Raw genomic sequence first — 24,387 nt, 5'->3', positions numbered from 1 at the left:
TTTTCTGCGCAGGCTTAGGTGAAATCTGCTCCCATTTTAGTGCTTGTGAGTCACTCATCTCGATTCTGAGATTCGGCCTGAAGGAGTTGTTATTTCTAGGCAGTAATGAACGCTGTGAGACTCGTGATTAACTCACAAATGGTAGATAGTGTTGAAATGTAAAGGATTGCAGGAATCAACCTTAAGCTTTTGCAGTGCTTGTACATGCATTATAGCTCTCCATAAATTACTCATGAAGACTGACTGTGATGTGACTGACAGAGTGATTGTAGCTTCATGCTGTTATAGTCACCTGTCAGTGTCATGCTCACTCCTGACACTCCGCGTGTCGTTCTCCCCGCGTGTCGTTCTCCCCGCGTGTCGTTCTCCCCGCGTGTCGTTCTCCCCGCGTGTCGTTCTCCCCGCGTGTCGTTCTCCCCGCGTGTCGTTGTCCCCGCGTGTCGTTCTCCCCGCGTGTCGGTCTCCCCGCGTGTCGGTCTCCCCGCGTGTCGGTCTCCCCGCGTGTCGGTCTCCCCGCGGGTGTTGTATAGTTGTGTGTCACCATGCTCATGAAGAAACATTTTCATAGGTTATAGTAGTTAATTTAGTTCGAAACCATAAGAAATCCCACTGGTCTTGTGTCCATATATTATGTGTGCTGTTGTGTTTGCAGGTGTTCCGGCCACGCACACCTCCTGAAGCCATTGCTCTGTGCTCTCGTCTGTTGGAGTACACACCCACGGCTCGGCTCACGCCGCTGGAGGCCTGCGCACACTCCTTCTTTGACGAGCTGAGAGACCCGAACATCAAACTGCCCAATGGGAGGGAGAAGCCATCGCTGTTTAACTTCACCACTCAAGGTTTGGATTGGTTTCAGCCAGAACTGTTCCAACTTCATCACCAATCTTCTGCACTATTATAATAATGAATATTTCCTAACAGCTAATTCTTCACTCTTTCTCTATCTGTTTCTCATACAGAATTGTCCAGTAACCCATCCTTGGCCACCATCTTGATTCCTGCTCATGCACGTAATCAAGTAGGTGCCTCTACCCCCACCAATGGCTCCAGCACTACAGGTCAGTCTCCGTCGTCTATCAGCTTTAACATGTCCACCACAAATCCTCCCAGGAGATAAGACATATGTATACATCATAATATCTGAGAATTAAAGTAAATGAATGGTTGATTGGAGCAGCTAAAGTTCCACAGCTCACAGCAACAGAATTCATGGTGATCAGAACCAACCCGAACATATGAAATATAATTACAGATACTTTAGATCAATTCAGACACAATAATTCCATCAGTAATGAATGAAATACAAACCTACAGCTACAGTATGGTTTTATAAACAGCCCACACAGGAAGGAAGCAGCCATCCAATCAGAACCCTGACTCTAACCTCCTGCATTTGTTCTCCTGCACACCAGATCTTGTTCATTTAGATTTATTATTTACCATTATTTAACACCCACTCGACTGAGTAACTAATAAAAATGACTGCATCATGATGAAAAGCCAGAGAGTCTCAGCTAAAAGGTAGAAATAGTGAAAGGTAAATGACCGAAGAGAAAGTCTTACTGTCTAAAGCTGGGTTTTTTTTGCCGTCCTCATGAATGTTGTCATGATCTGCATCTCAAATTGAACACAATCACTCACTCACTCGGAACTTCTCGGGTCACGGGGAGCCTGTGCCTATCTCAGGCGTCATCGGGCATCGAGGAAGGATACACCCTGGACGGAGTGCCAACCCATCACAGGGCACACACTTTCATTCACACACGCACACACACACTACAGACAATTTTCCAGAGATGCCAGTCAACCTACCATGCATGTCTTTGGACCGGGGGAGGAAACCGGAGTACCCGGAGGAAACCCCCGAGGCACGGGGAGAACATGCAAACTCCACACACACAAGGCAGAGGTGGGAATCGAACCCCCAACCCTGGAGGTGTGAGGCAAACGTGCTAACCACCAAACCACCGAGGATGCCCCCCCCCCCCCCCCCGAACACAATCAAAATATTTAAAATGTTCTTCTAACATCTACAATTGTAGAAAATCCATAAGGTAGGTTTAAAGACTACGCGTTTTTCAAGTTGCAACACTAACTGCAATAGGAACACTGACTAGTGTTAGCACTCAGAAATGGTCTCTTATAGTACATCGTTTGAGAAATAATGTCAATTTGATTTTTTGCAGCTCAGAATTTTTTGACCCAACAGGAAAAAATAAAAAGAAACTGCCCCCTCATATAGGAATTGATGTGAGATGACATCAGTTTGGCTGCCCAGAGCATCATCAGTACACAAAGTAGCGTCTCCTAAAACCGTCATCTCGTTTCTTTGTGTTCCAGATGCCAACAGTGGAGAACGCGGTCAGACCACCAATGCAGCCTCTGCCTCCGCCTCCAACACCTCCACCTGAGTGTCCTGGTCAACCAGCCCGGTCCATCCAGGAGACGCCCCGCCCGTTCCCCGGATCGGTGGGTGGAGTTTAAACCATCCAACCACAACATTTACTGAAACTGCAACAGCCAAACCATAATTTCAGTGCTTTCTGCGCTGTTCAAACCGAGCTCCCGGACAGAACCATGACGGTGATGAGAGTGAAAGAGAGAGAGAGGGTGAGCTGTGGCACAGGGGGGAGAACTCGCACCATCAATCCTGTGGACAATCTCGTAATCAAAGCAATCCAGTAGCCAAATCCATTTTCTTCCATCTTAGTTTAGCGAGCCTGCTGTTCAAATGGGCTCTCTCTCTCTCTCTCTCTCTCTCTCTCTCTCTCTCTCTTCCACACAATCAAGTCTTATACACACAGCATCTGTCCGTCCACATCCTCTTCCTCTTCACACCCTCGTCACCTGTAGTGCATGGCTTGAATTTGGTCGGGAGCACTCAGTAACTTAAAAAGGTACAGGTAATCACCAAGAGCAACTGTTTTGTCATCTGTCATCATATATATATATATATAATGTACCCGGACTTAACACAGCAAGCGGGCATGATTTAGCAGCAAAGCCTAAAACAATAAAGAAAAGAAAAATCTCTTGATGCTCTCTGAAAGAGTTAAGGAAGAGTTTAAAGGATTTACATACGATTGTTTTATTTGATTTGATTTTATATTGAAAGGGAAATTTTATGGGTCAGGGAGGGGCGGATATTTCCGATCGACACGAGAGACCCGTTCGTCTCCTTTTCTGTGTTTTTGTATTATATATACATATATAAATACATACACAGTTTATATATTTCTTTATGTTATGTAATATATGTGTGTAAGTGTTAGCATAGGGATATAAAGCTCCACCCACCTCCGGATTACATGTATTCTGAACCAGCGAAGCTTTATATACAGTATGTACGATCGGTTCAGAACACTTCAGGGTCGGAGCTTTCACACGGCAGCCGATCTGCTGCCGACCGAGACCGTACATATGTTTATATATACGGATATATGAAATCCATACCAGAGTGGGAATGCCGTAGCTACTAGCTAACGTGCTCCGAGTTTCAGTTCAGAGCTGCAGAATTCTTTTCTAATCCCGAGTTTAACATTCGCTCTTTTCTGTCCGTTTCAGTAGTCCTCAGGTTACTTTGTGTATTAGTCACACCACGAGTTCTGTCAAACAGCAGGGTTTCTTTTTTTCTTTTCTTTTTTTGACAGAATAAAACGTGACGCGATCGTGTTAGGTTCGAGCAAACGGTGCAGGCGTCCCGTGATTCTACCTTTCTTAAAATAAAGTCGCCAGGCTGTCGGCCACAAAGCCGGACGTTCAGCACTGTGAACAGGGGAGCTGAGCGTTTCTGGCTTTCTGTCTTTAAATCGTCGATGCTGTGTAGGTGTTGTAACCACTACTTGAACATTCATTACATGTTTTGTTTTTTTCTTTCTTTTTTTCCCCCTTTCCAGTTTTAACATCATCTTAACTACAGGTAAAACTGTATATTTTAACGAGAATGTCTTAATACACAAATGTAACAGTTTAAAAAAGGTGTAAATACAGTACAGCATGGTTGCTCCTTGCCAAATTCTGGCTTGTACATTTGTTTTTTGTTTTTATATATATATATATATATATATATATATATATATATATATATATATATATATATATATATATATATATATATATAACATTTTTTTGTGTGTGTGTTTTATGGTTTATGGTATGTATATATGCTGACCTGAGAACTGTTACCAAGCAAAAAAAAACAAAACAAAAAAATAAATAAATAAATAAATTACAAAGATAACGGTTTTAAAAAAAAGAATAAAATCTCATAAAATGGTGAAAAAAAACAAACAAAAAAAAAAGATCAGGGCAAATCTGAACTGTTTGTTGGAAACTAGATGGGGAGCTTTCTCCAGCCATATAGTTCAATCTTCTCTGTACAGTACTGTAGGTGCCAGCTATATTATTGTACTGATATGTAGTAACTGTATAGTGTATCTAGAGTTTGGAGTGCCTTTGCTTCCATCGATCCCACCTTATTCCTCCTCCACCCAAACCTCCTCCTTTACTCACACAGTACTGTAACTCTCTCTGTGACGCTCGGGGTGTGTGCTGCCGGACGCTCGGCTGGCCCGGTCGGTGTTAAAGCTCTTCTGGCCTACCTCTTTATTTACATTATTAACCCTGTCAGTGATGCCTGTTTCCTGTTTATAATACTTTACTGACTCACGATAGGGTTGGGGAGACGGGTCTAAAGCACCAGAGCCGCAAAATAAAATAGTTTTTTTTTAAATAGTCCGAGGTCAAAAGGACAAATTCGCTTGTTGATGCACGGTTTCTCAAAATTCACTTTATGATTTGTAGCATAATAAAGGCAGCATTAACATGCCTGGATGCAGCGCTGTATGGTTTTAACCCTACTCTGATTCCTGTCAATCCTCTAACTGTTCAAATAGTGAATTTAGAAGAATACAAGCAATAAATTTGGGTATTTGGGATTATTGTTAACTTTTACTGGACAAGTGCTGATATTTATTACAGGAGCAACAGGACACTTCACTGTCTGCATCATGCTGCTAGTCTGTTCTCATGTTACAATTCCAATCTGAACAAACCGTTCCTCACGTTAAAACCTCTACTACGCTTGCTACAAGCTGTCAGTCAGTCTCTGCGTCGGCATGGCAACGCGCAATCTTTCTGTAACTGTTTGCATGCATGGGAAAAAATACATATATATTTGACCATAATGTGTCTGTCGATATCTCAATATTAACAACATATTTATAGGACTGTTGTATTAAAGTAATATCACAGTCGCAGTACAGTTGTGATTAACCTACAGCCGAATCACACACGACTGTGTGGATGTTCTCGACAGAAGCATTCGGGAAGCATGTGCGGTGTTGCTTGACACCCAGACCTTCTTGTATTTTATTTTGAGCCAGTATTTATTAGAGTTCAGATGTCTAGCGTAGGGGTGTGTGTGTGTGTGCATGTGTGTGTGCGTGTGTGTGTGTGCGTGTGTGTGTGCGTGTGTGTGAGAAGGACGGCCAGGTCTGTCTTCATCCCTGGGTCACAGTGTTGTCCCTACGGGCAGTAACCCCTCAGCGTACACACTTGTACTTGGCCAGCCGACAGCAGCACTTTAAGGGCATCACGTAGCACCCACAATCCTCCATTCCTCCAGCTCCTCCCAGTGTAAAGCTCGCTTTGTAAATTATGCATACAAAGACATGTTACTTTCCACAATCCATGTGACCACTTCTTGTGAATAAACTAAAGTCTAAATAAGAGTAAGGACAGGTTTTAAACGGAAAAGCCAAAAAAAAAAAAAAAAAAAAGTTAGTTATATTCAAACATCACATACATCCTTCAACAACAAAAAAAAGTGTTGGTTTAAAGTGAAAAATAAGGAAGAAAAAAAAATACAACCTGTATAACATTACTACTACTTGAATGCTTCTGTTTGTGACTGAATTTTTATTTTTATTTTTTAAATATATATACATCTTTTTTCTGTTTTTCTGTGAAAGTATTCTAAATGTCTCCTTTCTTTGTAAATAATGTCCGTTTTGGTCCTCGGTGTGATCCGGATTCAGAGAATAGTTACCTGGTACTGTAATTTGCATTAAATAAAGAGTAGGATAGCTTGGAAACGAACACGTGCTTTCTTATCTTGATTGTGTGTAATCTTGGTCTTGATTTACTGTGTAATATCATGCGAGGTGAAGAGAGGAGGCTAAAAAAAAAACGTCCAAAATATCGCACCGCGTTCTTCTTCCAAGTGTGGAGTAAGGGTAAGTAGTCTTGAAGGGCCATGCTTTAGGGACACGCTGCTGTTGTGCAAATGTACTGAATATTATATATTATAATAGAAGTGGCTCTTTATTTGACATGCATACATTTTACCACACAGTGAAATTCATTCTCCTCACATCTCTCAGCTGGTTAGGAAGGTGGGTTCAGAGTATGTTGTCTCAACACTCATAGATATGAGACGTTTACAAGCCTCGCTCAAGGGCCCAGTGTTGGCAGCTTGGATGTGCTAGGACTTTCAACCCCAGACCTTCTTATCAGTAACCCAAAGCATTAACCATTGAGCCATCCCTGCTTATTGCAATCTATCTATCTATCTATCTATCTATCTATCTATCTATCTATCTATCTATCTATCTATCTATCTATCTATCTATTTTTAGATTTTTATGGATGATTATGAACAACACATCATGGTGATCTCACATATTTATAAAATATCACTAAACAATGTAAACAGTTTGTTTTCATTGACGGCGGTTTCAAGACAGCGAGTTTCTTTTGACGCCGCTCTCCACTAAGGATCGCTAAAAGAGAAATGACGACACGGTTCACTGAAAATTTAAACACATCCTACAGACGTGTAAAGAAGCATCGCAGGTGAGAGTAGTGACGTTAAGTCTGGTGCAGGAAGGCGGTGCGAAGCTCTACAGCATACTTTGTATTGCATAAAATGTTGACCGAAAATTTAGAGCGGTAATGTTAATGAGATGCTGATGGCTGTTAGATTTTAATCTACTGTATAGTCATGAATAGATCAAGAATTTATAAGATCCCGACACAGTGAAAAGCAGGAAACTACAAGATGTTTCTGCACACATTAGGATTTAGGAACATTATGTCACTTATAAACTTTAATTCCTGAACACACTTTAAGGAATTAATCACATAACAGATGAAACTCTGTAGGGGAAGTCGTGGCCTAATGGTAAGAAGGTTTGACTCCTAACCCTAAGGTTGTGGGTTCGAGTCTCGGGCGGGCAATACCACGACTGAGGTGCCCTTCCCAGGTGCCGCAGCATAAATGGCTGCCTACTGCTGTGTGTGTGTGTGTGTGTGTGTGTGTGTGTGTGTGTGTGTGCACTTTGGATGGGTTAAATGCAGAGAACGAATTCTGAGTATGGGTCACCGTACTTAGCCGTATGTCACGTCACTTTCACTTTAATCTCTTGACCTGGGTTTGATTCCCAGTGCGGGTCCCAATCCCAGGTAAAATGGGAGGGTTGAGTCAAATATGCGGATTGGAGGACTGCCCCACATCACCTTCTCATGCAAATCTAATCCAGTTTGATCCCGACTAATAATCCAGGTTAATCCAGGCTCTTATATAGCAGTGACTTCACACTTCAAATACACACTTCATTTACAGGATTGATGTAGCCTTTATTTCAAAGTCACAGGTATCAAAGAACAACACGTTAACTTTAAACATTGCAGTTATTTTCCTGAGTCAGAGCAGTTATACAAATATCGACGACAGAAAGCAGACCCGAGTGACGGCACCGATCGTCGATTGTACATCTTTTTTTTGTGTGTGTAAACAGTTTGTTCTCTTTAATAAAGGCCTGCGTCTACGTTTAAAGCGTTTCAGCACACAGAAAAAGACATCGCCAGAAACATTTGGCTGTTTTGAGTTTTTTTTCTTCTTTTTTGTCTGGCATCACACATCCACATTTAATCACATTATGAAAATAGAAATATGTGGAGTTTTTTAAGCCTCCCGAATAAAACTAGGATCACATTTAGATACATTTAGAGGTGAGCTTCGCACTTGGGCCAGCAGATGGCGCTGTAACGTTTTTTAAAGCCGTGTAAACTATAGCACTGTGCAAAAAAAAAAAAAAAACACTCCCATGCTGGTGAGCATGTCTTACACCCTGGTATTTATAGGGCCTATGTGGCCAAACGTGGCATCGTCTGCCTAATTGCCACACGTCATGGTGAAAGTCGGCTTTGTACATAAAATAACATCATTTCAGACAGCGTAGTCGTCTGAGGATAGAGATTTGTCTGATTTCTTACTGCTTTCTTTCAGTATTATTCATATTATAGCATTTAATCCTTCACCCTGTAGTGTCCATCACTGAGGTATATGGTAGAAGAAAATCTGATCAGCTTCCAGTGTAAATTCTCTTCTCTTACTTACATACAACATCTCACGTAACATGTAACATTTAAGCGTAATCTCTCTATCTATAAAAAACACAATCAGTATAGTTTCCAGTGGACAGCTGGTATCGTGGCTGCGGCTCTAAGGTAACTGGCATGAGGCTTTGTACACGAAAGGCAGAATAACTTAATACATGGCATCAAAGCCCTTTTCTAGGCTTCATCTTCTTTTAAAAAAATAAAAGCATTATCTTTATATTGAACAGATCACACAGATACAGCTGCACCCAAATAAGTGCAAACCTTATATACATTTTATTCCTGATTAATCATCTCAATGACATTCACTACCTCTGAGATATAACCTGCCTTCTTATGTCTTTGCAATGGTTTGATTCCTTACATAAAAACTGGCCAAACTCGAAGCTCCACAGATAAGAAATGAATCACATGCGTGCTTTCCTTCCTAACACCTAGGGTGTGTCTCAATCTGCATGTCCCTGAGCTAGAAAGGGCTCGCTTCACATTGGGACACAGATGACTCAATTACCGATGACATGACTACATACAGTACTCACATTATAAAACATCACTACTCACATTTATCAACAACAAGCAGGAACAATATCTTTCTTTAACACATTTTTTAGGTTATTTAAATAAAGGGAGTTCAAGCAGGAGCATAGGATAGCTAGTGGATATATATACTGTATATATTTTTTTAAATATATTTTTTATATACATATATTTTTAAATGTATTTTTTCAATCATTTAAGGCTTAAAGGTCTCTACGGTCAAACAAACTGTATACAGACTATCAGAAACCTACAAAGACAATTCGTAAAGGAAGGTTTATCTGACAGTTTTGAGACCCGAGAGGTTTTAAAAAAATTTTTTGGCATCAATTACTTTAAGGACACTAGATAGATAGATAGATAGATAGATAGATAGATAGATAGATGGATGGATGGATGGATGGATGGATGGATGGATGGATGGATGGATGGACGGATGGATGGACAAATGGATGGACAAATGGATAAATAGAGAGAGAGAGAGAGAGAGAGAGAGAGAGAGAGAGAGAGAGAGAGAGAGAGAACCCTTAAAATGGCCAATGTTCTGATCAGTGTCCTGAACTACTGAAGTGTAATCCTACTGATTGAAACGCACCTTGGGTTACACCTCCACTCACCTGTCAGGTAACACTGCAGTGTCTTGATTGCGTTCCTGTCAGTTTTAGACAACTGAGTGGGTGACAATTCACCTACAGCATGAGGTGTAAATGTGACCATGTTCTCAAACAATCTGCAGACATCAAACTGTACAATAAGCTCAGGATGGGATTGTTTTATTAACCTGATCCAAGTGTTTAAATATTTTGTGAATGTGTTCAATAATGTTCCAGCTTTTAATTTTATTTATTGTATTCCTGAGTTTTTCCTTAAGTTTTTAAGAGCTTTTTTTTACTTTCCTGTAGAAGCATGCTGTTAGATATGAAGCTTGTGGGACAAGGAACGACTATTGTGATTATTAATAGGAATGTACAGAGCTGCATAATACACATACATCATCCTTAGTATCTTCCTGGTCAGGGTCACCGAGGTTTAAATTAGGGTAGTAATTTGTTTATTTTCTGGCAAAAAGAACCAACTAAATTCATTAGAAAGCTTTTCAGGCAGATGCAAAGTATGTGGAACTTAAAACAAGAGATAAAAAACAGTCCTGTTTCGCACATCTCTAATAGAGACTAATTATAAAGTCGAGCGATGTTGCTGAGGTTGACAAACCGTCGAAGCAGGAACTCCCCTGCCGTACAATGCTGACTGAATGCGGGGATTTCTACTGTCCGGTTTAGGTCACGCCCACATCGGGTTACATCTGAATATAGATACTGAGATTTAGAGTAATAAAATAATACAGCTGATGTGATTGTGTTTCTCTCCTACTACAGGATCTCAGCACTTTAACAAAATCACACAACTTACAGACTCAAACCAGTGACCAAGAGATTCTCTGCTGGTTAGTGAAATCCCAAACACTTTCGATCAGACTGAGTTAAAGTAATCCTTAGAGTTGAACCAACAAACCACTTATGTGCTTTAAAACTAAGCTACTTAATCTACATAGCACAACCTACTGCCATTACAATACCACTGTGGTGAGTGGGTGTGACTAATGTCCGGGGAGCTTATACTTTTTAATAATTTATTTATTTTAACAGGCAAGTCATTAAGAACAGGTTCTTATTTACAATTGCAGCCTGATCTTGTACATTTAATGCAGCATCTGTGGGATATATTGAATTATTGTATTAAGTTTCTCAAGATACATTTGCAGCATTTGGCAGATGCCCTTATCCAGAGCGACTCACATTATTTTGTATTTATACAACTGAGCAATTGAGGGTTAAGGGCCTTGCTCTGGGGCCCAACAGTGGCATCTTAGTGGACCTGGGATCGAACTCACAACCTTCTGGTTGGTAGCCCAAGACCTTAACTACTAGGCTACCACATGCCCCGTATTAGTAGCAGCAACCTCAGAGCTACTGTACATGTAGTCATGTTACCAGGTACTGTAACTACTACAGAGGATATTTTGTAGAAACACAATTACCAACTACAGTGTAGATGTAGCTATGCAGTTTGTCTGGCGTTTCAGGCTGGATATGTAATAGTGTGTGTGTGTGTGGGTGTGTGTGGGTGTGTGTGGGTGTGTGTGGGTGTATGTGTGTGAGAGAGGTTTGAGGTTCACTTTCCCACCCACAACCTGCAGTTAACTGACACTTGTAATTTTTACTCTGTAAGGCACGAGGTTCCTTTCCAGAACTTTCCAACTGAATGTCCCTCAGTGGTGGAATGCTCTTCCAACCTCAATCTGGAACAATATCCATCTTTAAAAATAGTTAAAGATCCTCTTTTTTCAAGAACATGTACTGTTCAAACTTACCGTCCAACCTGTCCAAACTCCAACCTTGTCTACTGTGTGAACTTTGAACCTCCTGCACTAAACTCTTTGCACTTGGCACTTTAATCACTTTGCTTTTATTTCATTATTTGTATGTCACTTTGGATAAAAGGTCTGCAAAATGATGAAAGTCTCTCTGTGTTTGTGTAGGGGTTAGAATTAAGCTTACAGAAGGAGTTAGATCAGGTCCAGCTCCATCCCTGGACCTCTGGGTCTATGGACCAAAATGATGTCTTTTCATCTACAGTATAAAGGGGCCAATATATTTTAGGGTTACTGTAGGTTTAGGGTATAACATATTACTTATATATGGTATATATGAGTCTTGAGATGTTATTCTAGTCAATCGTGCATGATGGAATTTCTATTTGTCTTTTGGCTCACATTAAGTGTCATTTCATCTGTATCTTCACATAGTAATCTCACAAGGCCAATAATAAGCACACGCATTGCAACAAGAAGTAACGTCATGTTGCATCGACAGTTTCCCCTCTAAAGGCCACTCCGGTTTCCTGCGCTTCCTGTGCGCTTTTAACATCTGATGGAGAACAAATGAGGTCATTTGATAAAAATGGGCATTAAACACACCGGCTATTCTTCACCCACACAAGCTCCGCCCCTACCTTTAGTTGCACCTTCACAAGGCAGAGGACTTGCTTGTAGATATGAGTTTGTTCCACAGTCCGTTCCCACACAGCGTTTATCCGAACCTTCGCTGGACTACCAACGATCGTTAACATCGGTCCAGTGCTACTTTAGAGAATTATTAAGAGAATATTTTCTTTGAGATCATTTGATACAAATGATGTTTGTAGGTTAGTCAAACATTTCCCTGTAATTTAGAGCTTAGTAGTCATTGTTCACAAGGATCATAATATCATTAGCCAGTACAGACCCTTCTGAGTTAACCTTAGGATAATTCAAAAGAAAAAAAAAATACACTGGCTTGTGACATCACGATTCGTGTTCCTCACTCTACTCGAGTGTACCTTTTTAAGACGTACACACTTGAGTAGCATTTGAACCGACTCGAGGTAAAGCTGCAGGAATGCTGCGAAAGCTCATCGCCTGAACCGATTCGTCCAGCTCTACTAAAGACATCCAGAGAAGCGGTGCGACTTGAGCGTGAGGGATCAGATGCTCTTGCTGTTTTTAGGTGTGAGCTTTGGTACAAGGGTCAGTATTGTCTGCTCACGATCTCCAGTATGAGAGGAGACATTTCCGGCTGGATGTCCTGAATCTGCAGCACCTGTTTAGTGTGTTCCTCGTTCATACTCCTCATTTCAGTCAGGCAAGCCATGATTTTTGGGAACAGCAATCTGGCAGAGGGAGAAGTTAAAGGTTAGGAGAGAGAAAAGAGAGAGAGAGAGAGAGAGAGAGAGAGAGAGAGAGAGAGAGAGAGAGTCTCTCTCTCCTCTTCTCTCTCTCCCGTATCTCTCTCTCTCTCCTCTCTCTTCTCTTCTCTCTCTTCTCCTCCCCGTTTCTCTCTCCCTTCTCTCCTCTCTCTCTCTTCACCTCTCCCTCTCTCCCCTCTCTCTCTCTCTCTCTCTGCTTTCTCTCTCTCTTCTCTCATATCTCTATTTCTCTCTCTCTCTCTCTCATCTTCTCTCTCTAATCTTTCTCTCCTCTCTCCTTCTCTCCTACTATTCTCTCCCCACCTTTTCGCTCATCCTTTGCTCGCCTCTCTCTCTCTCCCTCTCCATCTCTCCATATCGCGCAAATTTAGCCAGCTAGCTCGAGCTAGATACTAGATCTATCATCTTTCTCAATCTCTTTGATATACTAGATATCCAAATATATCATTTATATTGATGTAGAGAATCTATATTCTATAAAGTTATAAATATCATCTTACTACTATATATCCACATAGAGATATATATATATATCTCCTCTCTCTCTCTCTGCACTCTATCATATTATCTATATATATATTCTATCCATCAAATTTCTGGATGTCTTTTTCAGGTAAACTTCCAAGATACAAGAAATTGGGTGAAACATCTCCATTTTTACAGCATCCTTTATTTAGATTTGATGAATATTTACTAGTATTTAAACTCTGCAGATTAATTGGAAGCACATTAATTAGGCTAGGAAGCCGCAATGTCTTACTGTCTCTCTGGGCCGCTCCGCTTCATGCTGATGTAGGCCTTTAGCGTGAGAGCGAATCTCTCCTGAAGCTCATCGATCACTTTGTGCTCCGTCACACCCGGCCGGTCTGAACACACACAAACACACACAGTGTTTCCTCTAGCATTTTCACACCATCTAATTTACTTTGCCCATTTCAGCTGGGGACAAAAATCAATTTCCATAACCTTAAAACAAACAGATAAAAGAGAAGACAAGAAATCGTCAGTAAAGGTCAAATTTTTGAAAGGACTAGACTTGTTTGTTGGTGGAGGCATCAGTGTAGGGTTCTGGATGCAATATATATATATAAAAGAAGAGTATTAAATCATTTGCTGGTTCTAATGAGCCTTCAATATACCATAGACATTCATCCACACAATCTTGGAAAACTGTTATTGATCCTGTACAGTCGTATGCAATAGTTTATGATTTCCACGATTTTCATTTATAAATATTTGGGTGAGGAGGGCACGGTGGCCTAGTGGTTAGCACGTTCGCCTCTCACCTCCAGGGTTGGGGGTTCGATTCCCGCCTCTGCCTTGTGTGTGTGGAGTTTGCATGTTCTCCCCGTGCCTCGGAGGTTTCCTCCGGGTACTCCGGTTTCCTCCCCCGGTCCAAAGACATGCATGGTAGGTTGATTGGCATCTCTGGAAAATTGTCTGTAGTGTGTGATTGTATGAGTGAATGAGAGTGTGTGTGTCCTGTGATGGATTGGCACTCCGTCCAGGGTGTATCCTGCCTTGATGCCCGATGACACCTGAGATAGGCACAGGCTCCCCGTGACCCGAGAAGTTCGGATAAGCGGTAGAAAATGAATGAATGAATGAATATTTGGGTGTTTGGATCAGCAATTTCATTTTGATCTATCAGATAACTGAAGGTCACCGTAATACTGTATTTCAGTAGTGAAATGAGCTTTACTGGATTAGCAGAAAATGTGCAATATGCATCAAAAAGAAATTAGACAGGTGCATAAATTTGGGCACCCCAACAGAAAAATCACATCAGTATTTAGCAGAAATAACTACTGTGACAAGAAATATTACTCTGTCCTTCAGTTATTTGCTAGATCAAAATAAAATATTTATAAATGAAAATCGTGGAATTTGTCAGGGGTTCCTAAACTTTTGCGTACGACTGTAAGTAAGTTTGTTGTGACAAGCAGGCGGGAAGCCACTGAAGAAAAACTATTTCAGATATTTGACCTTGAGCTTGATTCTGCAGGTTACAATAAGAAATCCACATAAATCATACAACTGACAACTTGTTCTTGAGATACAAAGCTAAAAACAATCATTGTCAGATGGCTGGACATTCCAAAGTGGCAGAGACAGGGAAATGGGCAATATTGTATATTCAGTACATCGCAGGAAAAAAATATTAATTAATACAATATATATTGGTCAGACAATCAAAAGTAATATTGAATCATAATTCAATTTCAGTATCAAACCTCCACAAACGATATGGGTTTTATACCCATAAACCACTCGTGTGAATTTTTAAACTTAGCTATATATGAATAAAGATTATGGCTAGATTGGTGTGACTGTTACATAATAAGTCTAGTAGCATAGTGTGTGTAGGTGTGAGTAGTGTACCTGGGGAGAAGAGTGAAATTGCCTGCATTAGGACATACTCTTCATCGTGTAAGTGAAGCTTGCGCAGTGTGTAGTGGAACTTCAGGAGAGGGTCCAACAGGTGGCGCTGAAAACCAGCTGTTTGAGATGGAGCAGAGAGAATAAAGTCAAACAAACAGCTGCAAACAGATGGACCAGAGAGTGTCAAGTGTCTGTCTAGGAATTACAGCACTTTTGTACCTGGGTCAAAGGAATTGAACAATTGGATACACAACTGTTCTATGTCAAGTATCAGATGTGTGTAATTCCCTCAGTATATTCAGAAGAAGCAGCAGCAGCCTTTATTAGCACAGAGAAATTTTTTTTTTTTTTTTTTACATATTCCTGCTTAAGAGGTTGTGGTCAGAGCACAGGGTCGGCCATGATGCCGAGAGGGTTAAGCACCTTAAACTAAGACTTTCTGAGCAACAACCCAGAGCCTTCATGCAACGCCCCATATTATTTCACTTAAAATGAAACAGATAAAATGACGAGCGTTGGCTTCAGGTGTAATGTCTGATACTGGAATCTGTTCATATGTATATGAAGTCACTGTTACTGAAGCAAGACATCACTAACCTCAAAAATCATAACAATCCCATCAGAGAGATAGCAAAACATTAGGTTTGGTCAAATGAAGTAATTAGATCATAACCAACACCAAAAATGCTCAGAAAATCAGTCCCTGGTGATGAAAAACCATTCACGACAGTTTGCCAGATCAAGAACACACCTTCATGAGGTAGGTGTATCTGTGTCAAAGTCAGCAATCATGAGAAGATTTAACCAGAGTAAATACAGAGGGTTAATTTGATAATGTACCTTAAGTATACTAATGTTTAATACACTTTTACTTTACCGCAATATGATCAGTTTTCAGCAAACGTGATACTGTAGTAGTTAGCTACATGCTAAGGCTAATTTTTTCTGTGTTAATGATAAAATAACGTTATGTACTTTCCTGATTACAACCTCCATTTATACAGATTACATGGAGCTGCACATACACGTTGGATTCGCCACGTTTGGATGCTAATGTAGTTTCACAAAGCCATGAGAATTAACAGTAAAGCAACATCCGCCATTGTTGTTATATTTGTGTTTGCCGCTGCTGCGCTAACATTTCTGTGTAACGTGACACGTATACAGTGACGTCAGACTCGGCTCTGTGATGGCTCTCTGGCTGGTGGAAACGCAAACCGGTTCTTAGAAGGTTTGCCAGTGGAACCAACTTTGAACCAGCACCAGTGCTAGCTCTGAACCAGCACCCGGTTCACACACACTCTCATTCACTCACACAATCACAGACTACGGACAATTTTTCAGAGATGCCAATCAACCTACCATGCATGTCTTTGGACCGGGGGAGGAAACCGGAGTACCCGGAGGAAACCCCCGAGGCTCAGGGAAAACATGCAAACTCCACACACACAAGGCAGAGGCGGGAATTGAACCCCCAACCCTGGAGGTGTAAGGCAAACATGCTAACCACTAAGCCACCCTGCCCCACTTTGACCAAGTATTAAAGATGAAAAATAAATGATTGATCATTTTTCCAATAATCTTTCCCCAGCATGACTGATTTTGCATCTTTCAGAATTTCTGATGCTTCTATCTTTTTTTTCCTGAAACAGACCCAACGATATATACAGATGCATGGAAAACCATCTTAAATCTTTTTTCACGCGATATTCAAATACTATTAGTTTGCAAAATGTCAATATTTACGATAAAGCGTCGATCCCGTGAAAACCATGAGTAATAAATGACACATCACCGATCAGCTTTACAGATTGATGAAGTCCCTGTATCTAAGATGATACAAAAAAAAAATCTCCCCTCAGGTTTGAAATCAGCTAACGGTCTCTTCTAATCTGAGCATGACCTGGCATGGAGAACAGGCCATGTTTTTCAGTGGAATGACCTGTACTTCTAAGCGTGTGTGACCTTTATTAACAGCTTGAGGTGAGATTCAGCATCTCTCAGTGAAAGGTTTGGCTGCCGGTGACATGTCTGATTGGCGGGACCTTGGCCTTTCTGTTCTTCATTACAATACCGCACGCTGCTTTCCTTCGCAAGTCCAAGGCTTGTTATCGTTACCTTTTTCTTCTAAACCTTGTTAGTGAAAGTGTGCAGAATCTGACAGCTGCGCCCTGAGGTAATAATAATGCTCGGTTGCGTCACGTCTAGTCATGTCAAGATTAAACCGAAGAGCTAAAATCTGATGTAGATTAATAAACGGTTGTAGGCTAGCAATATAATGTATAATACATCTTACTGGAGGCTCATTGATGGTGTAAAGGTGCAGTCACGCTATATTTTTCGTTCCACTGACTTCCAATCAAACATACTGTATGCAAATGCTGAAGACTTCACACAATGATCGGTGTGAAGAAGTTTCGCTGTGTTCCAAAGATCAAGTACAGTGAACCTTTACCTGCAAATATGCATCATGTGAAGATGTAAGACTGATATGATAGAGGAATTGCTGATTGCATTGGTGTTGCACTGTAACAACAACAATGCTTGAAAATCTATTAAATTTAGATCCATCAACACAGACACATTAGTTTGTTAAATCTCTAAAACTGATTAAGAAATGAAGTGCATCATCAGTATGTTAGCTGGATTGCTTGTTGTTCAAAAGGATAAAGTAAATCAGAGTGTGACGTCATATCTGGTAGCCACCCATATTCGCAGTGGTCTTTAACAGAAATTTCGCATGCTGCTAGTCTTGATTATCTGTACCTTCACATCTTCTGCTTCTTCTTGATGCATCTTAACATGATTCTCAATAGCTGGGAATTCAACCAAGATCTACACCAAATCCACAAAAAAACTGTTTCTATTGCTCTACTAAAATTTGGCCCTTATCCAACTTGACCTGACCCTGAAACAAAACATTATTTTTGTAGCACAAAACCTCTGATGACTAGAACATGACTACAACCTTCATCTTTTATCAAAATAACCAAAATTAACATCCATATGTAACAAATGTCTTTTTCTGCATCTCTTTTAAGAGCTTTGTGATAACTGCAGTTTTCTAGACTCTTGTGCTGCTGTTCATGCTTTAAAGGAGCCAAGCATATTTTTCATGTGACATTTCAATCACTTGATCCATTGTGCCAGACTTACAACTTTGAAAAGCTCAGTCGAGACAATTTTTGTGCTCTAGACATTTCCCGGTGCATTAGCAATGCATTAACAGTGATTTTCAAGCTTCATCACATTCAAAACATCAGCTCATGTAAAAGTCCAGGTCTCACAAAACCATCGATCAGTGATGGAGTGCTTACTGAGGGAAACAACTTACTTTATGAAAACAACTCAGTCCTTCAGCTAATGTAGGGATGTCAAACTCAAATTCACAGTGGGCCAAAATATAAAACTGAGATAAAGTCACGGGCCAAACTGAATATTTATCGAAACATTAATTGCAACTGATATGTAATGTTCAACCTTTTTCATAAGGAAACAAACTTTAATTTTGCTTAAACACAGGATTTGGAACAACCAGAGCTTGTTATTACAAACACATAATAAATTAAATTGGAAATAAAAGACATATCAGTGGTGTTCATTTCGCAAACTTTGACCATACACTTTTTGACAAACTCTCCCTCATTAAAGGGCAGGGCAGATTTTGCCGTCTCTGCTGCCACAATAAAGCTTTACAGCCTTTACAGCAGCTTCACTTTTTGACTTTGCTTTCATGAACATAGTCTGCTGGGAAACCAGACTTTTTTTTCATCTCCTCCGCCTTCTGGAGCTTCTGCTTTACATCCAGGTCCTTATACTTCTCATAATGTCTTCTTATGTTATATACTTACGTTACAGACACGTTAGCTCCGTTAGCACACAAGACAAACAAGTCTGTCCTTTATCTGCCCTGAACAGATAATCTGCCTCCCACCTGTCTTGAAAGCTCCTATTGTCCATCTTTTGTTTCGCCATTTTTGTGGAGGGTGGAATTAACTTGCCCGATGTGACTGTAACATGGTCAACAGAGAATGAGGGGCGCTTGCTGTTCGTGACTACGCGTCAATACAGTGGCAAGGCATTCTGGGATTTGTAGTATTAGCAGAGCATGCTGTTAGCCAGCTGTAATGCACATTTGATATGATCTCGCGGGCCAAATATAATTACACCCCCAGATTTTGACACCCCTGAGCTAATGTAATGCAAGCTTCCACTGAGGTCACAGTGGACGTTTAGTTTTCTTTACAAAGTTGGGGCTTACCACATTGTAGCAGTGTTTGACGTCCATACTGTAGTTGCATTTCCAAAAAAAAAAAAAAAAACAGATAGTCAAGTCGAGTGAAACTAGCATGGAGCAGCCAATGGCACCAAAACAATCTGACAAACTAACACGAACTGAGCCACCATATTTAAAAGTGCCACCATATTGTGTTTAAGAATGTAATAAATTGATTTTAGATCATCAAAATGATTTTTACTGTCCCAGATGTGTTTCAAGTTGTTGGTATAAACATGGTCCCTGATTTCTGGTTTGTTAATATGCAATAATAAGATATCCCCAAAGTAAGCCTCGTGTACTGTAGCTGAATGCTGAGACTCACCGCGCTGCGCATCGTTCATGCAGTACTTCAGAGAGCCGCATTCCCAAACCCCTGTCTTTTCATTAAACAGCATGTTGAAGCGCATCTGGACGATTTCGAACGTAGAACCTTTCAGCAGTGAGATCTGATCCTCGATTGTCAGAGCTCTGTAAACAAAGCACACTTCCCTTTCAGAAGGACAATACAGCTCAGGTTTGTTTAACTGGATAGACAACAAATCATTTATACACATTTGAGCACGATCAAGTCTGTCCAAGGGCATAGCATTTTTGAGAAATTTCAGATTACAGTCCAATCACTGACCAACTTTTACCCCATTTTACCAGCAAGCAGGAATGGAAATTGATTTACTGACATTTTCATTCACTATAAATACATTTTATATATAAATAAGCTGATATCACAACTCAGTAGTGAAAAAAATGTTTTTAAGTGGAATGTAATCGTGAACCTGAAGGTTTTGATGAGTTTGGCGTAGCTGATGACGTTCTGGATCATGTACGTGCTGAGATCTGTGATGTGAGGGAGGTTGGTGAACTTGAACTTTCTTTGTGTACTGGTATTATCTTCCTCCTCACTTTGGAGTGTCCTGGAAGTGAAGCCATGCCTGATGCCGTTCTCTATAAGGCCTTCTACGTCCTCCTGTCTCTCTGCAGTAGACGAAAACTGGTGGCTGGATGAAGGCTCCTTGATGTTTTCAACATCACGGTCAAGCGGCTGTGGACCAAACATGACGTCTCAGCACAGGGAAAAATGCCGTTTACGAATAAATACTTATTTAATATCCTAAAAGCCAAGGATTTGAGCAAATTTGAGACTTGAGACTTGCTTGACAAATATTAAAAAAAGACTCGACTTGACTTTGACTTGACATTCATGACTTGAGACTTGACTTGGACTTGAGTGAAATGACTCAGAGATGGGAGAATCGACTTGACTCGAGTCAGACTTAAGTCGCAAATTTGAGACTTGAGACTTGCTTGACAAATATTAAAAAAAAACTCGACTTGACTTTGATTTGACATTCATGACTTGAGACTTGACTTGTGACTTGCACATGTGTGACTTAATCCCACCTCTGGTCCATACTGTCTACACGTTTTATTTACTTTAAGTCTGTATCTGTTTCTATACTTTTGCTCACCTAAAAATTGAATGGTCTGACACAAAAGGATCTATCTCTCATATCCATCTTTAAATGTCAGACACAAATGTCTTTGGTGTATAGCACAAACAATGCATTGGCCTTATATTTTAGACTATGATTAAATCTCTATTTGTTTGTGGATGAGCAAATAAAAACACACCCTATAATATCTCATGTAGACAGAGCTCCAGTCCGACAGCAAAAATACTAGATTCCACAGCTGCTGTGATGGGCTAGGGATCGCCCAAGAGGACATCCCAGTGACATGTAAAACCATCAATCACAGTTTAATTTAGTGTCGATGTTCCTACAAAAACAAACCGATATGCAAACACAAATCGTTCATTTAAGAAAGTTAAGCAAATTAACGAGTCTATAGCTTGAATTTCACATCATTTAGGAAATCCAAATGTGTTTAGCTGGTCCTTTTACACACTCATTGTCATTCAACAGCTTCTTCCTTCTTACATGAAGGAAAAGAGACAGGCAGACTTTCATCAGACGACAACTTCAAAACGGTTCATGTGCGTGATGAATGAGGCTGAGACTCTATCTCTTCAGACAAGCGTAATGAAATGCAATTGCAAATGGACTTTGCTTTTATATTTGCAGTTTGGCAGAAGCTGTACTTCGTATAAACAAAAATGTAACAGTAATATGATGTACATTTTCATTTGAAATATGTCACAATTTATATGTGTCCATAAATAAGTAAAGCAATTCCAAAGCCAATTTTTAAAAACATTTCAGAAATTACTTCAATCAGCCATCAGTTCTCTCCTCCAGGGCATTGTGACCAAACCTAAACATGCATCACAAAGCAAAATGCAACGTTTTCAGCTCCCCACCACTTAATAACTGCAGTTCCTTCTGAAGTGATTATTTTTTCTACACGCTAAGCATTTTTTTATGGGTCCCTGTAGGGGATAAAAATCACGACCACTACTACTATAGTTTCACATAAGGCTTGCTGCAGTAATAAAAGGGTTTGTGATTTTTTTTTAATACAGCAATCTGTGCCTGGGTATAAAAAAGGAGGAGGAAAATGAAGGACTAAGAGTAGGAGAGCAAAATGCTGACCCGGAACTGGCTGAAGTCAGAGAATGTCATGTTGAATGTTTTTTTTTGAGCCAGGAGCAGCTCCTCAATGGTAGCTTCTTGTTCTTGCGTGAGCATAGTAGGTTCCTCGGCCATCCTTTTCCTGCGAATGAGCATCCTCCGTTTCTCTACAGCTTCATCTGACATGATTACTGACACACACACACACACACACACACACACACACACACACACACACACACACGCAGGCATGACCATCTCCAGTAATTGTAACAATTTGTTGCTTCAAACAGTAACAGTTAGAATTGCCTTTTTAAAACTATGCTGAGATAAAACTAACACATGTGTTAGTAACAATAACTCAGTGGTTAAAGGAAAAAAAAAAGAAAAAAATCAATTCAGCAGTAAAAACGGCAATACACTCACACTCCTTTAACATGCCAATTGAGAGGCACTTCTGTAGACGGCAGGACTGGCACTGACGTCGGTTGCTCTTGGTGATGACGCATTTGTTCTGGAGCGCGCAACGGAACTTAGGTGTACCCTTCATAGCCCGTCTGTAACAGAGCAACATACAGAGAGGAGGGAATCAGTGGAAACAACAAATACTACAGAGTGTGAATCATGAATACCAATTACAACAGTTAATAACACCACAGACTGGATTGTGAACAGTACCAATAAAAACACTATAGACTGCAAAACCAGCAAACAGAAAACACCACAGACAAAAAAACACATCAGGCTGTAAATACCCCAGACAGTGAACACTGTGGGAAATGAACATTACAGACAGCTAAACAAGAATACTGTAAACACTGCAAACTGTAAACAATGCAGACTGTAAACAATGCAGACTGTAAATACTGCAGACTGTAAACACTGCAGACTGTAAACACTATAGACTGTAAATACTGCAGACTGTAAACACTGCAGACTGTAATCACTATAGACTGTAAACACTGCAGACTGTAAACACTGCAGACTCTAAACACCATAGACTGTAAACACCACAGACTGTAAACACCACAGACTGTAAACAATGCAGACTGTAAACACTGTAGACTGTAAATACTGCAGACTGTAAATACTGCAGACTGTAAACACTATAGACTGTAAATACTGCAGACTGTAAATACTGCAGACTGTAAACACTATAGACTGTAAACACTGCAGACTGTAAACACTGCAGACTCTAAACACCATAGACTGTAAACACTATAGACTGTAAACACTGCAGACTGTAAACACTGCAGACTCTAAACACCATAGACTGTAAACACCACAGACTGTAAACACTATATACTGTAAACACCACAGACTGTAAACAATGCAGACTGTAAATACTGCAGACTGTAAACACTGTAGACTGTAAACACTATAGACTGTAAACACTGCAGACTGTAAACACTGCATATTCTAAACACCATAGACTGTAAACACCACAGACTGTAAACACTATATACTGTAAACACCACAGACTTTAAACACTGCAGACTGTAAACACTGTAGACTGTAAATACTGCAGACTGTAAATACTGCAGACTGTAAACACTATAGACTGTAAATACTGCAGACTGTAAATACTGCAGACTGTAAACACTATAGACTGTAAACACTGCAGACTGTAAACACTGCAGACTGTAAATACTGCAGACTGTAAATACTGCAGACTGTAAACACTATAGACTGTAAACACTGCAGACTGTAAACACTGCAGACTGTAAACACTGCAGACTCTAAACACCATAGACTGTAAACACTATAGACTGTAAACACTGCAGACTCTAAACACCATAGACTGTAAACACCACAGACTGTAAACACTATATACTGTAAACACCACAGACTGTAAACAATGCAGACTGTAAATACTGCAGACTGTAAACACTGTAGACTGTAAACACTATAGACTGTAAACACTGCAGACTGTAAACACTATATACTGTAAACACCACAGACTGTAAACACTGCAGACTCTAAACACCATAGACTGTAAACACCACAGACTGTAAACACTATATACTGTAAACACCACAGACTGTAAACAATGCAGACTGTAAATACTGCAGACTGTAAACACTGTAGACTGTAAACACTATAGACTGTAAACACTGCAGACTGTAAACACTATATACTGTAAACACCACAGACTGTAAACACTGCAAACTCTAAACACTGCAGACTGTAAACACCATAGACTGTAAACACCACAGACTGTAAACACCACAGACTGTAAACACTGCAGACTCTAAACACCATAGACTGTAAACACTATATACTGTAAACACCACAGACTGTAAACACAGCAGACTGTAAACACTATATACTGTAAACACTGCAGACTGTAAACACTATATACTGTAAACACTATATACTGTAAACACCACAGACTGTAAACACTGCAGACTCTAAACACCATAGACTGTAAACACCACAGACTGTAAACACTATATACTGTAAACACCACAGACTGTAAACAATGCAGACTGTAAATACTGCAGACTGTAAACA

The 24,387-nt window shown here is 40.2% G+C and overlaps 2 protein-coding genes across 5 annotated transcripts in view; one reads left to right on the top strand and one right to left on the bottom strand.

The window, feature by feature from the left end:
- gsk3ba (glycogen synthase kinase 3 beta, genome duplicate a) overlaps nt 1-6,099 on the top strand; it is a 47,864-nt gene extending 41,765 nt beyond the window's left edge. Inside the window, exons 4-6 of the mRNA XM_047814560.1 lie at nt 569-839; nt 960-1,058; nt 2,341-6,099. Of these exons, the coding sequence (XP_047670516.1) occupies nt 569-839; nt 960-1,058; nt 2,341-2,411 (441 nt within the window). The 3' untranslated portion in view covers nt 2,412-6,099. The remainder of the gene's footprint in view (nt 1-568; nt 840-959; nt 1,059-2,340) is intronic.
- Nucleotides 6,100-7,613: 1,514 nt separating this feature from the next.
- The window catches only part of nr1i2 (nuclear receptor subfamily 1, group I, member 2), a 51,937-nt gene continuing 35,163 nt past the window's right edge, over nt 7,614-24,387 (bottom strand). For 3 of the 4 annotated variants that reach the window (XM_027162589.2, XM_027162590.2, XM_047814932.1), the window contains 7 exons: nt 22,300-22,430; nt 21,895-22,064; nt 20,119-20,384; nt 19,668-19,813; nt 15,067-15,183; nt 13,445-13,550; nt 7,614-12,648 (listed from right to left, as the gene is read on the bottom strand). In XM_027162589.2, the coding sequence (XP_027018390.1) occupies nt 12,507-12,648; nt 13,445-13,550; nt 15,067-15,183; nt 19,668-19,813; nt 20,119-20,384; nt 21,895-22,064; nt 22,300-22,430 (1,078 nt within the window). In that variant the 3' untranslated portion in view covers nt 7,614-12,506. Of the gene's footprint in view, nt 12,649-13,444; nt 13,551-15,066; nt 15,184-19,327; nt 19,356-19,667; nt 19,814-20,118; nt 20,385-21,894; nt 22,065-22,299; nt 22,431-24,387 lie in introns of those variants that run through there. The other variant, XM_027162593.2, reaches the window with a different exon arrangement.

This window comes from Tachysurus fulvidraco, chromosome 6, assembly GCF_022655615.1.
Source record: "Tachysurus fulvidraco isolate hzauxx_2018 chromosome 6, HZAU_PFXX_2.0, whole genome shotgun sequence".
NCBI lineage: Eukaryota > Metazoa > Chordata > Actinopteri > Siluriformes > Bagridae > Tachysurus > Tachysurus fulvidraco.
The sequence above is the reverse complement of the archived record's forward strand: the minus strand, read 5'-3'. Positions and strand labels throughout refer to the sequence as shown.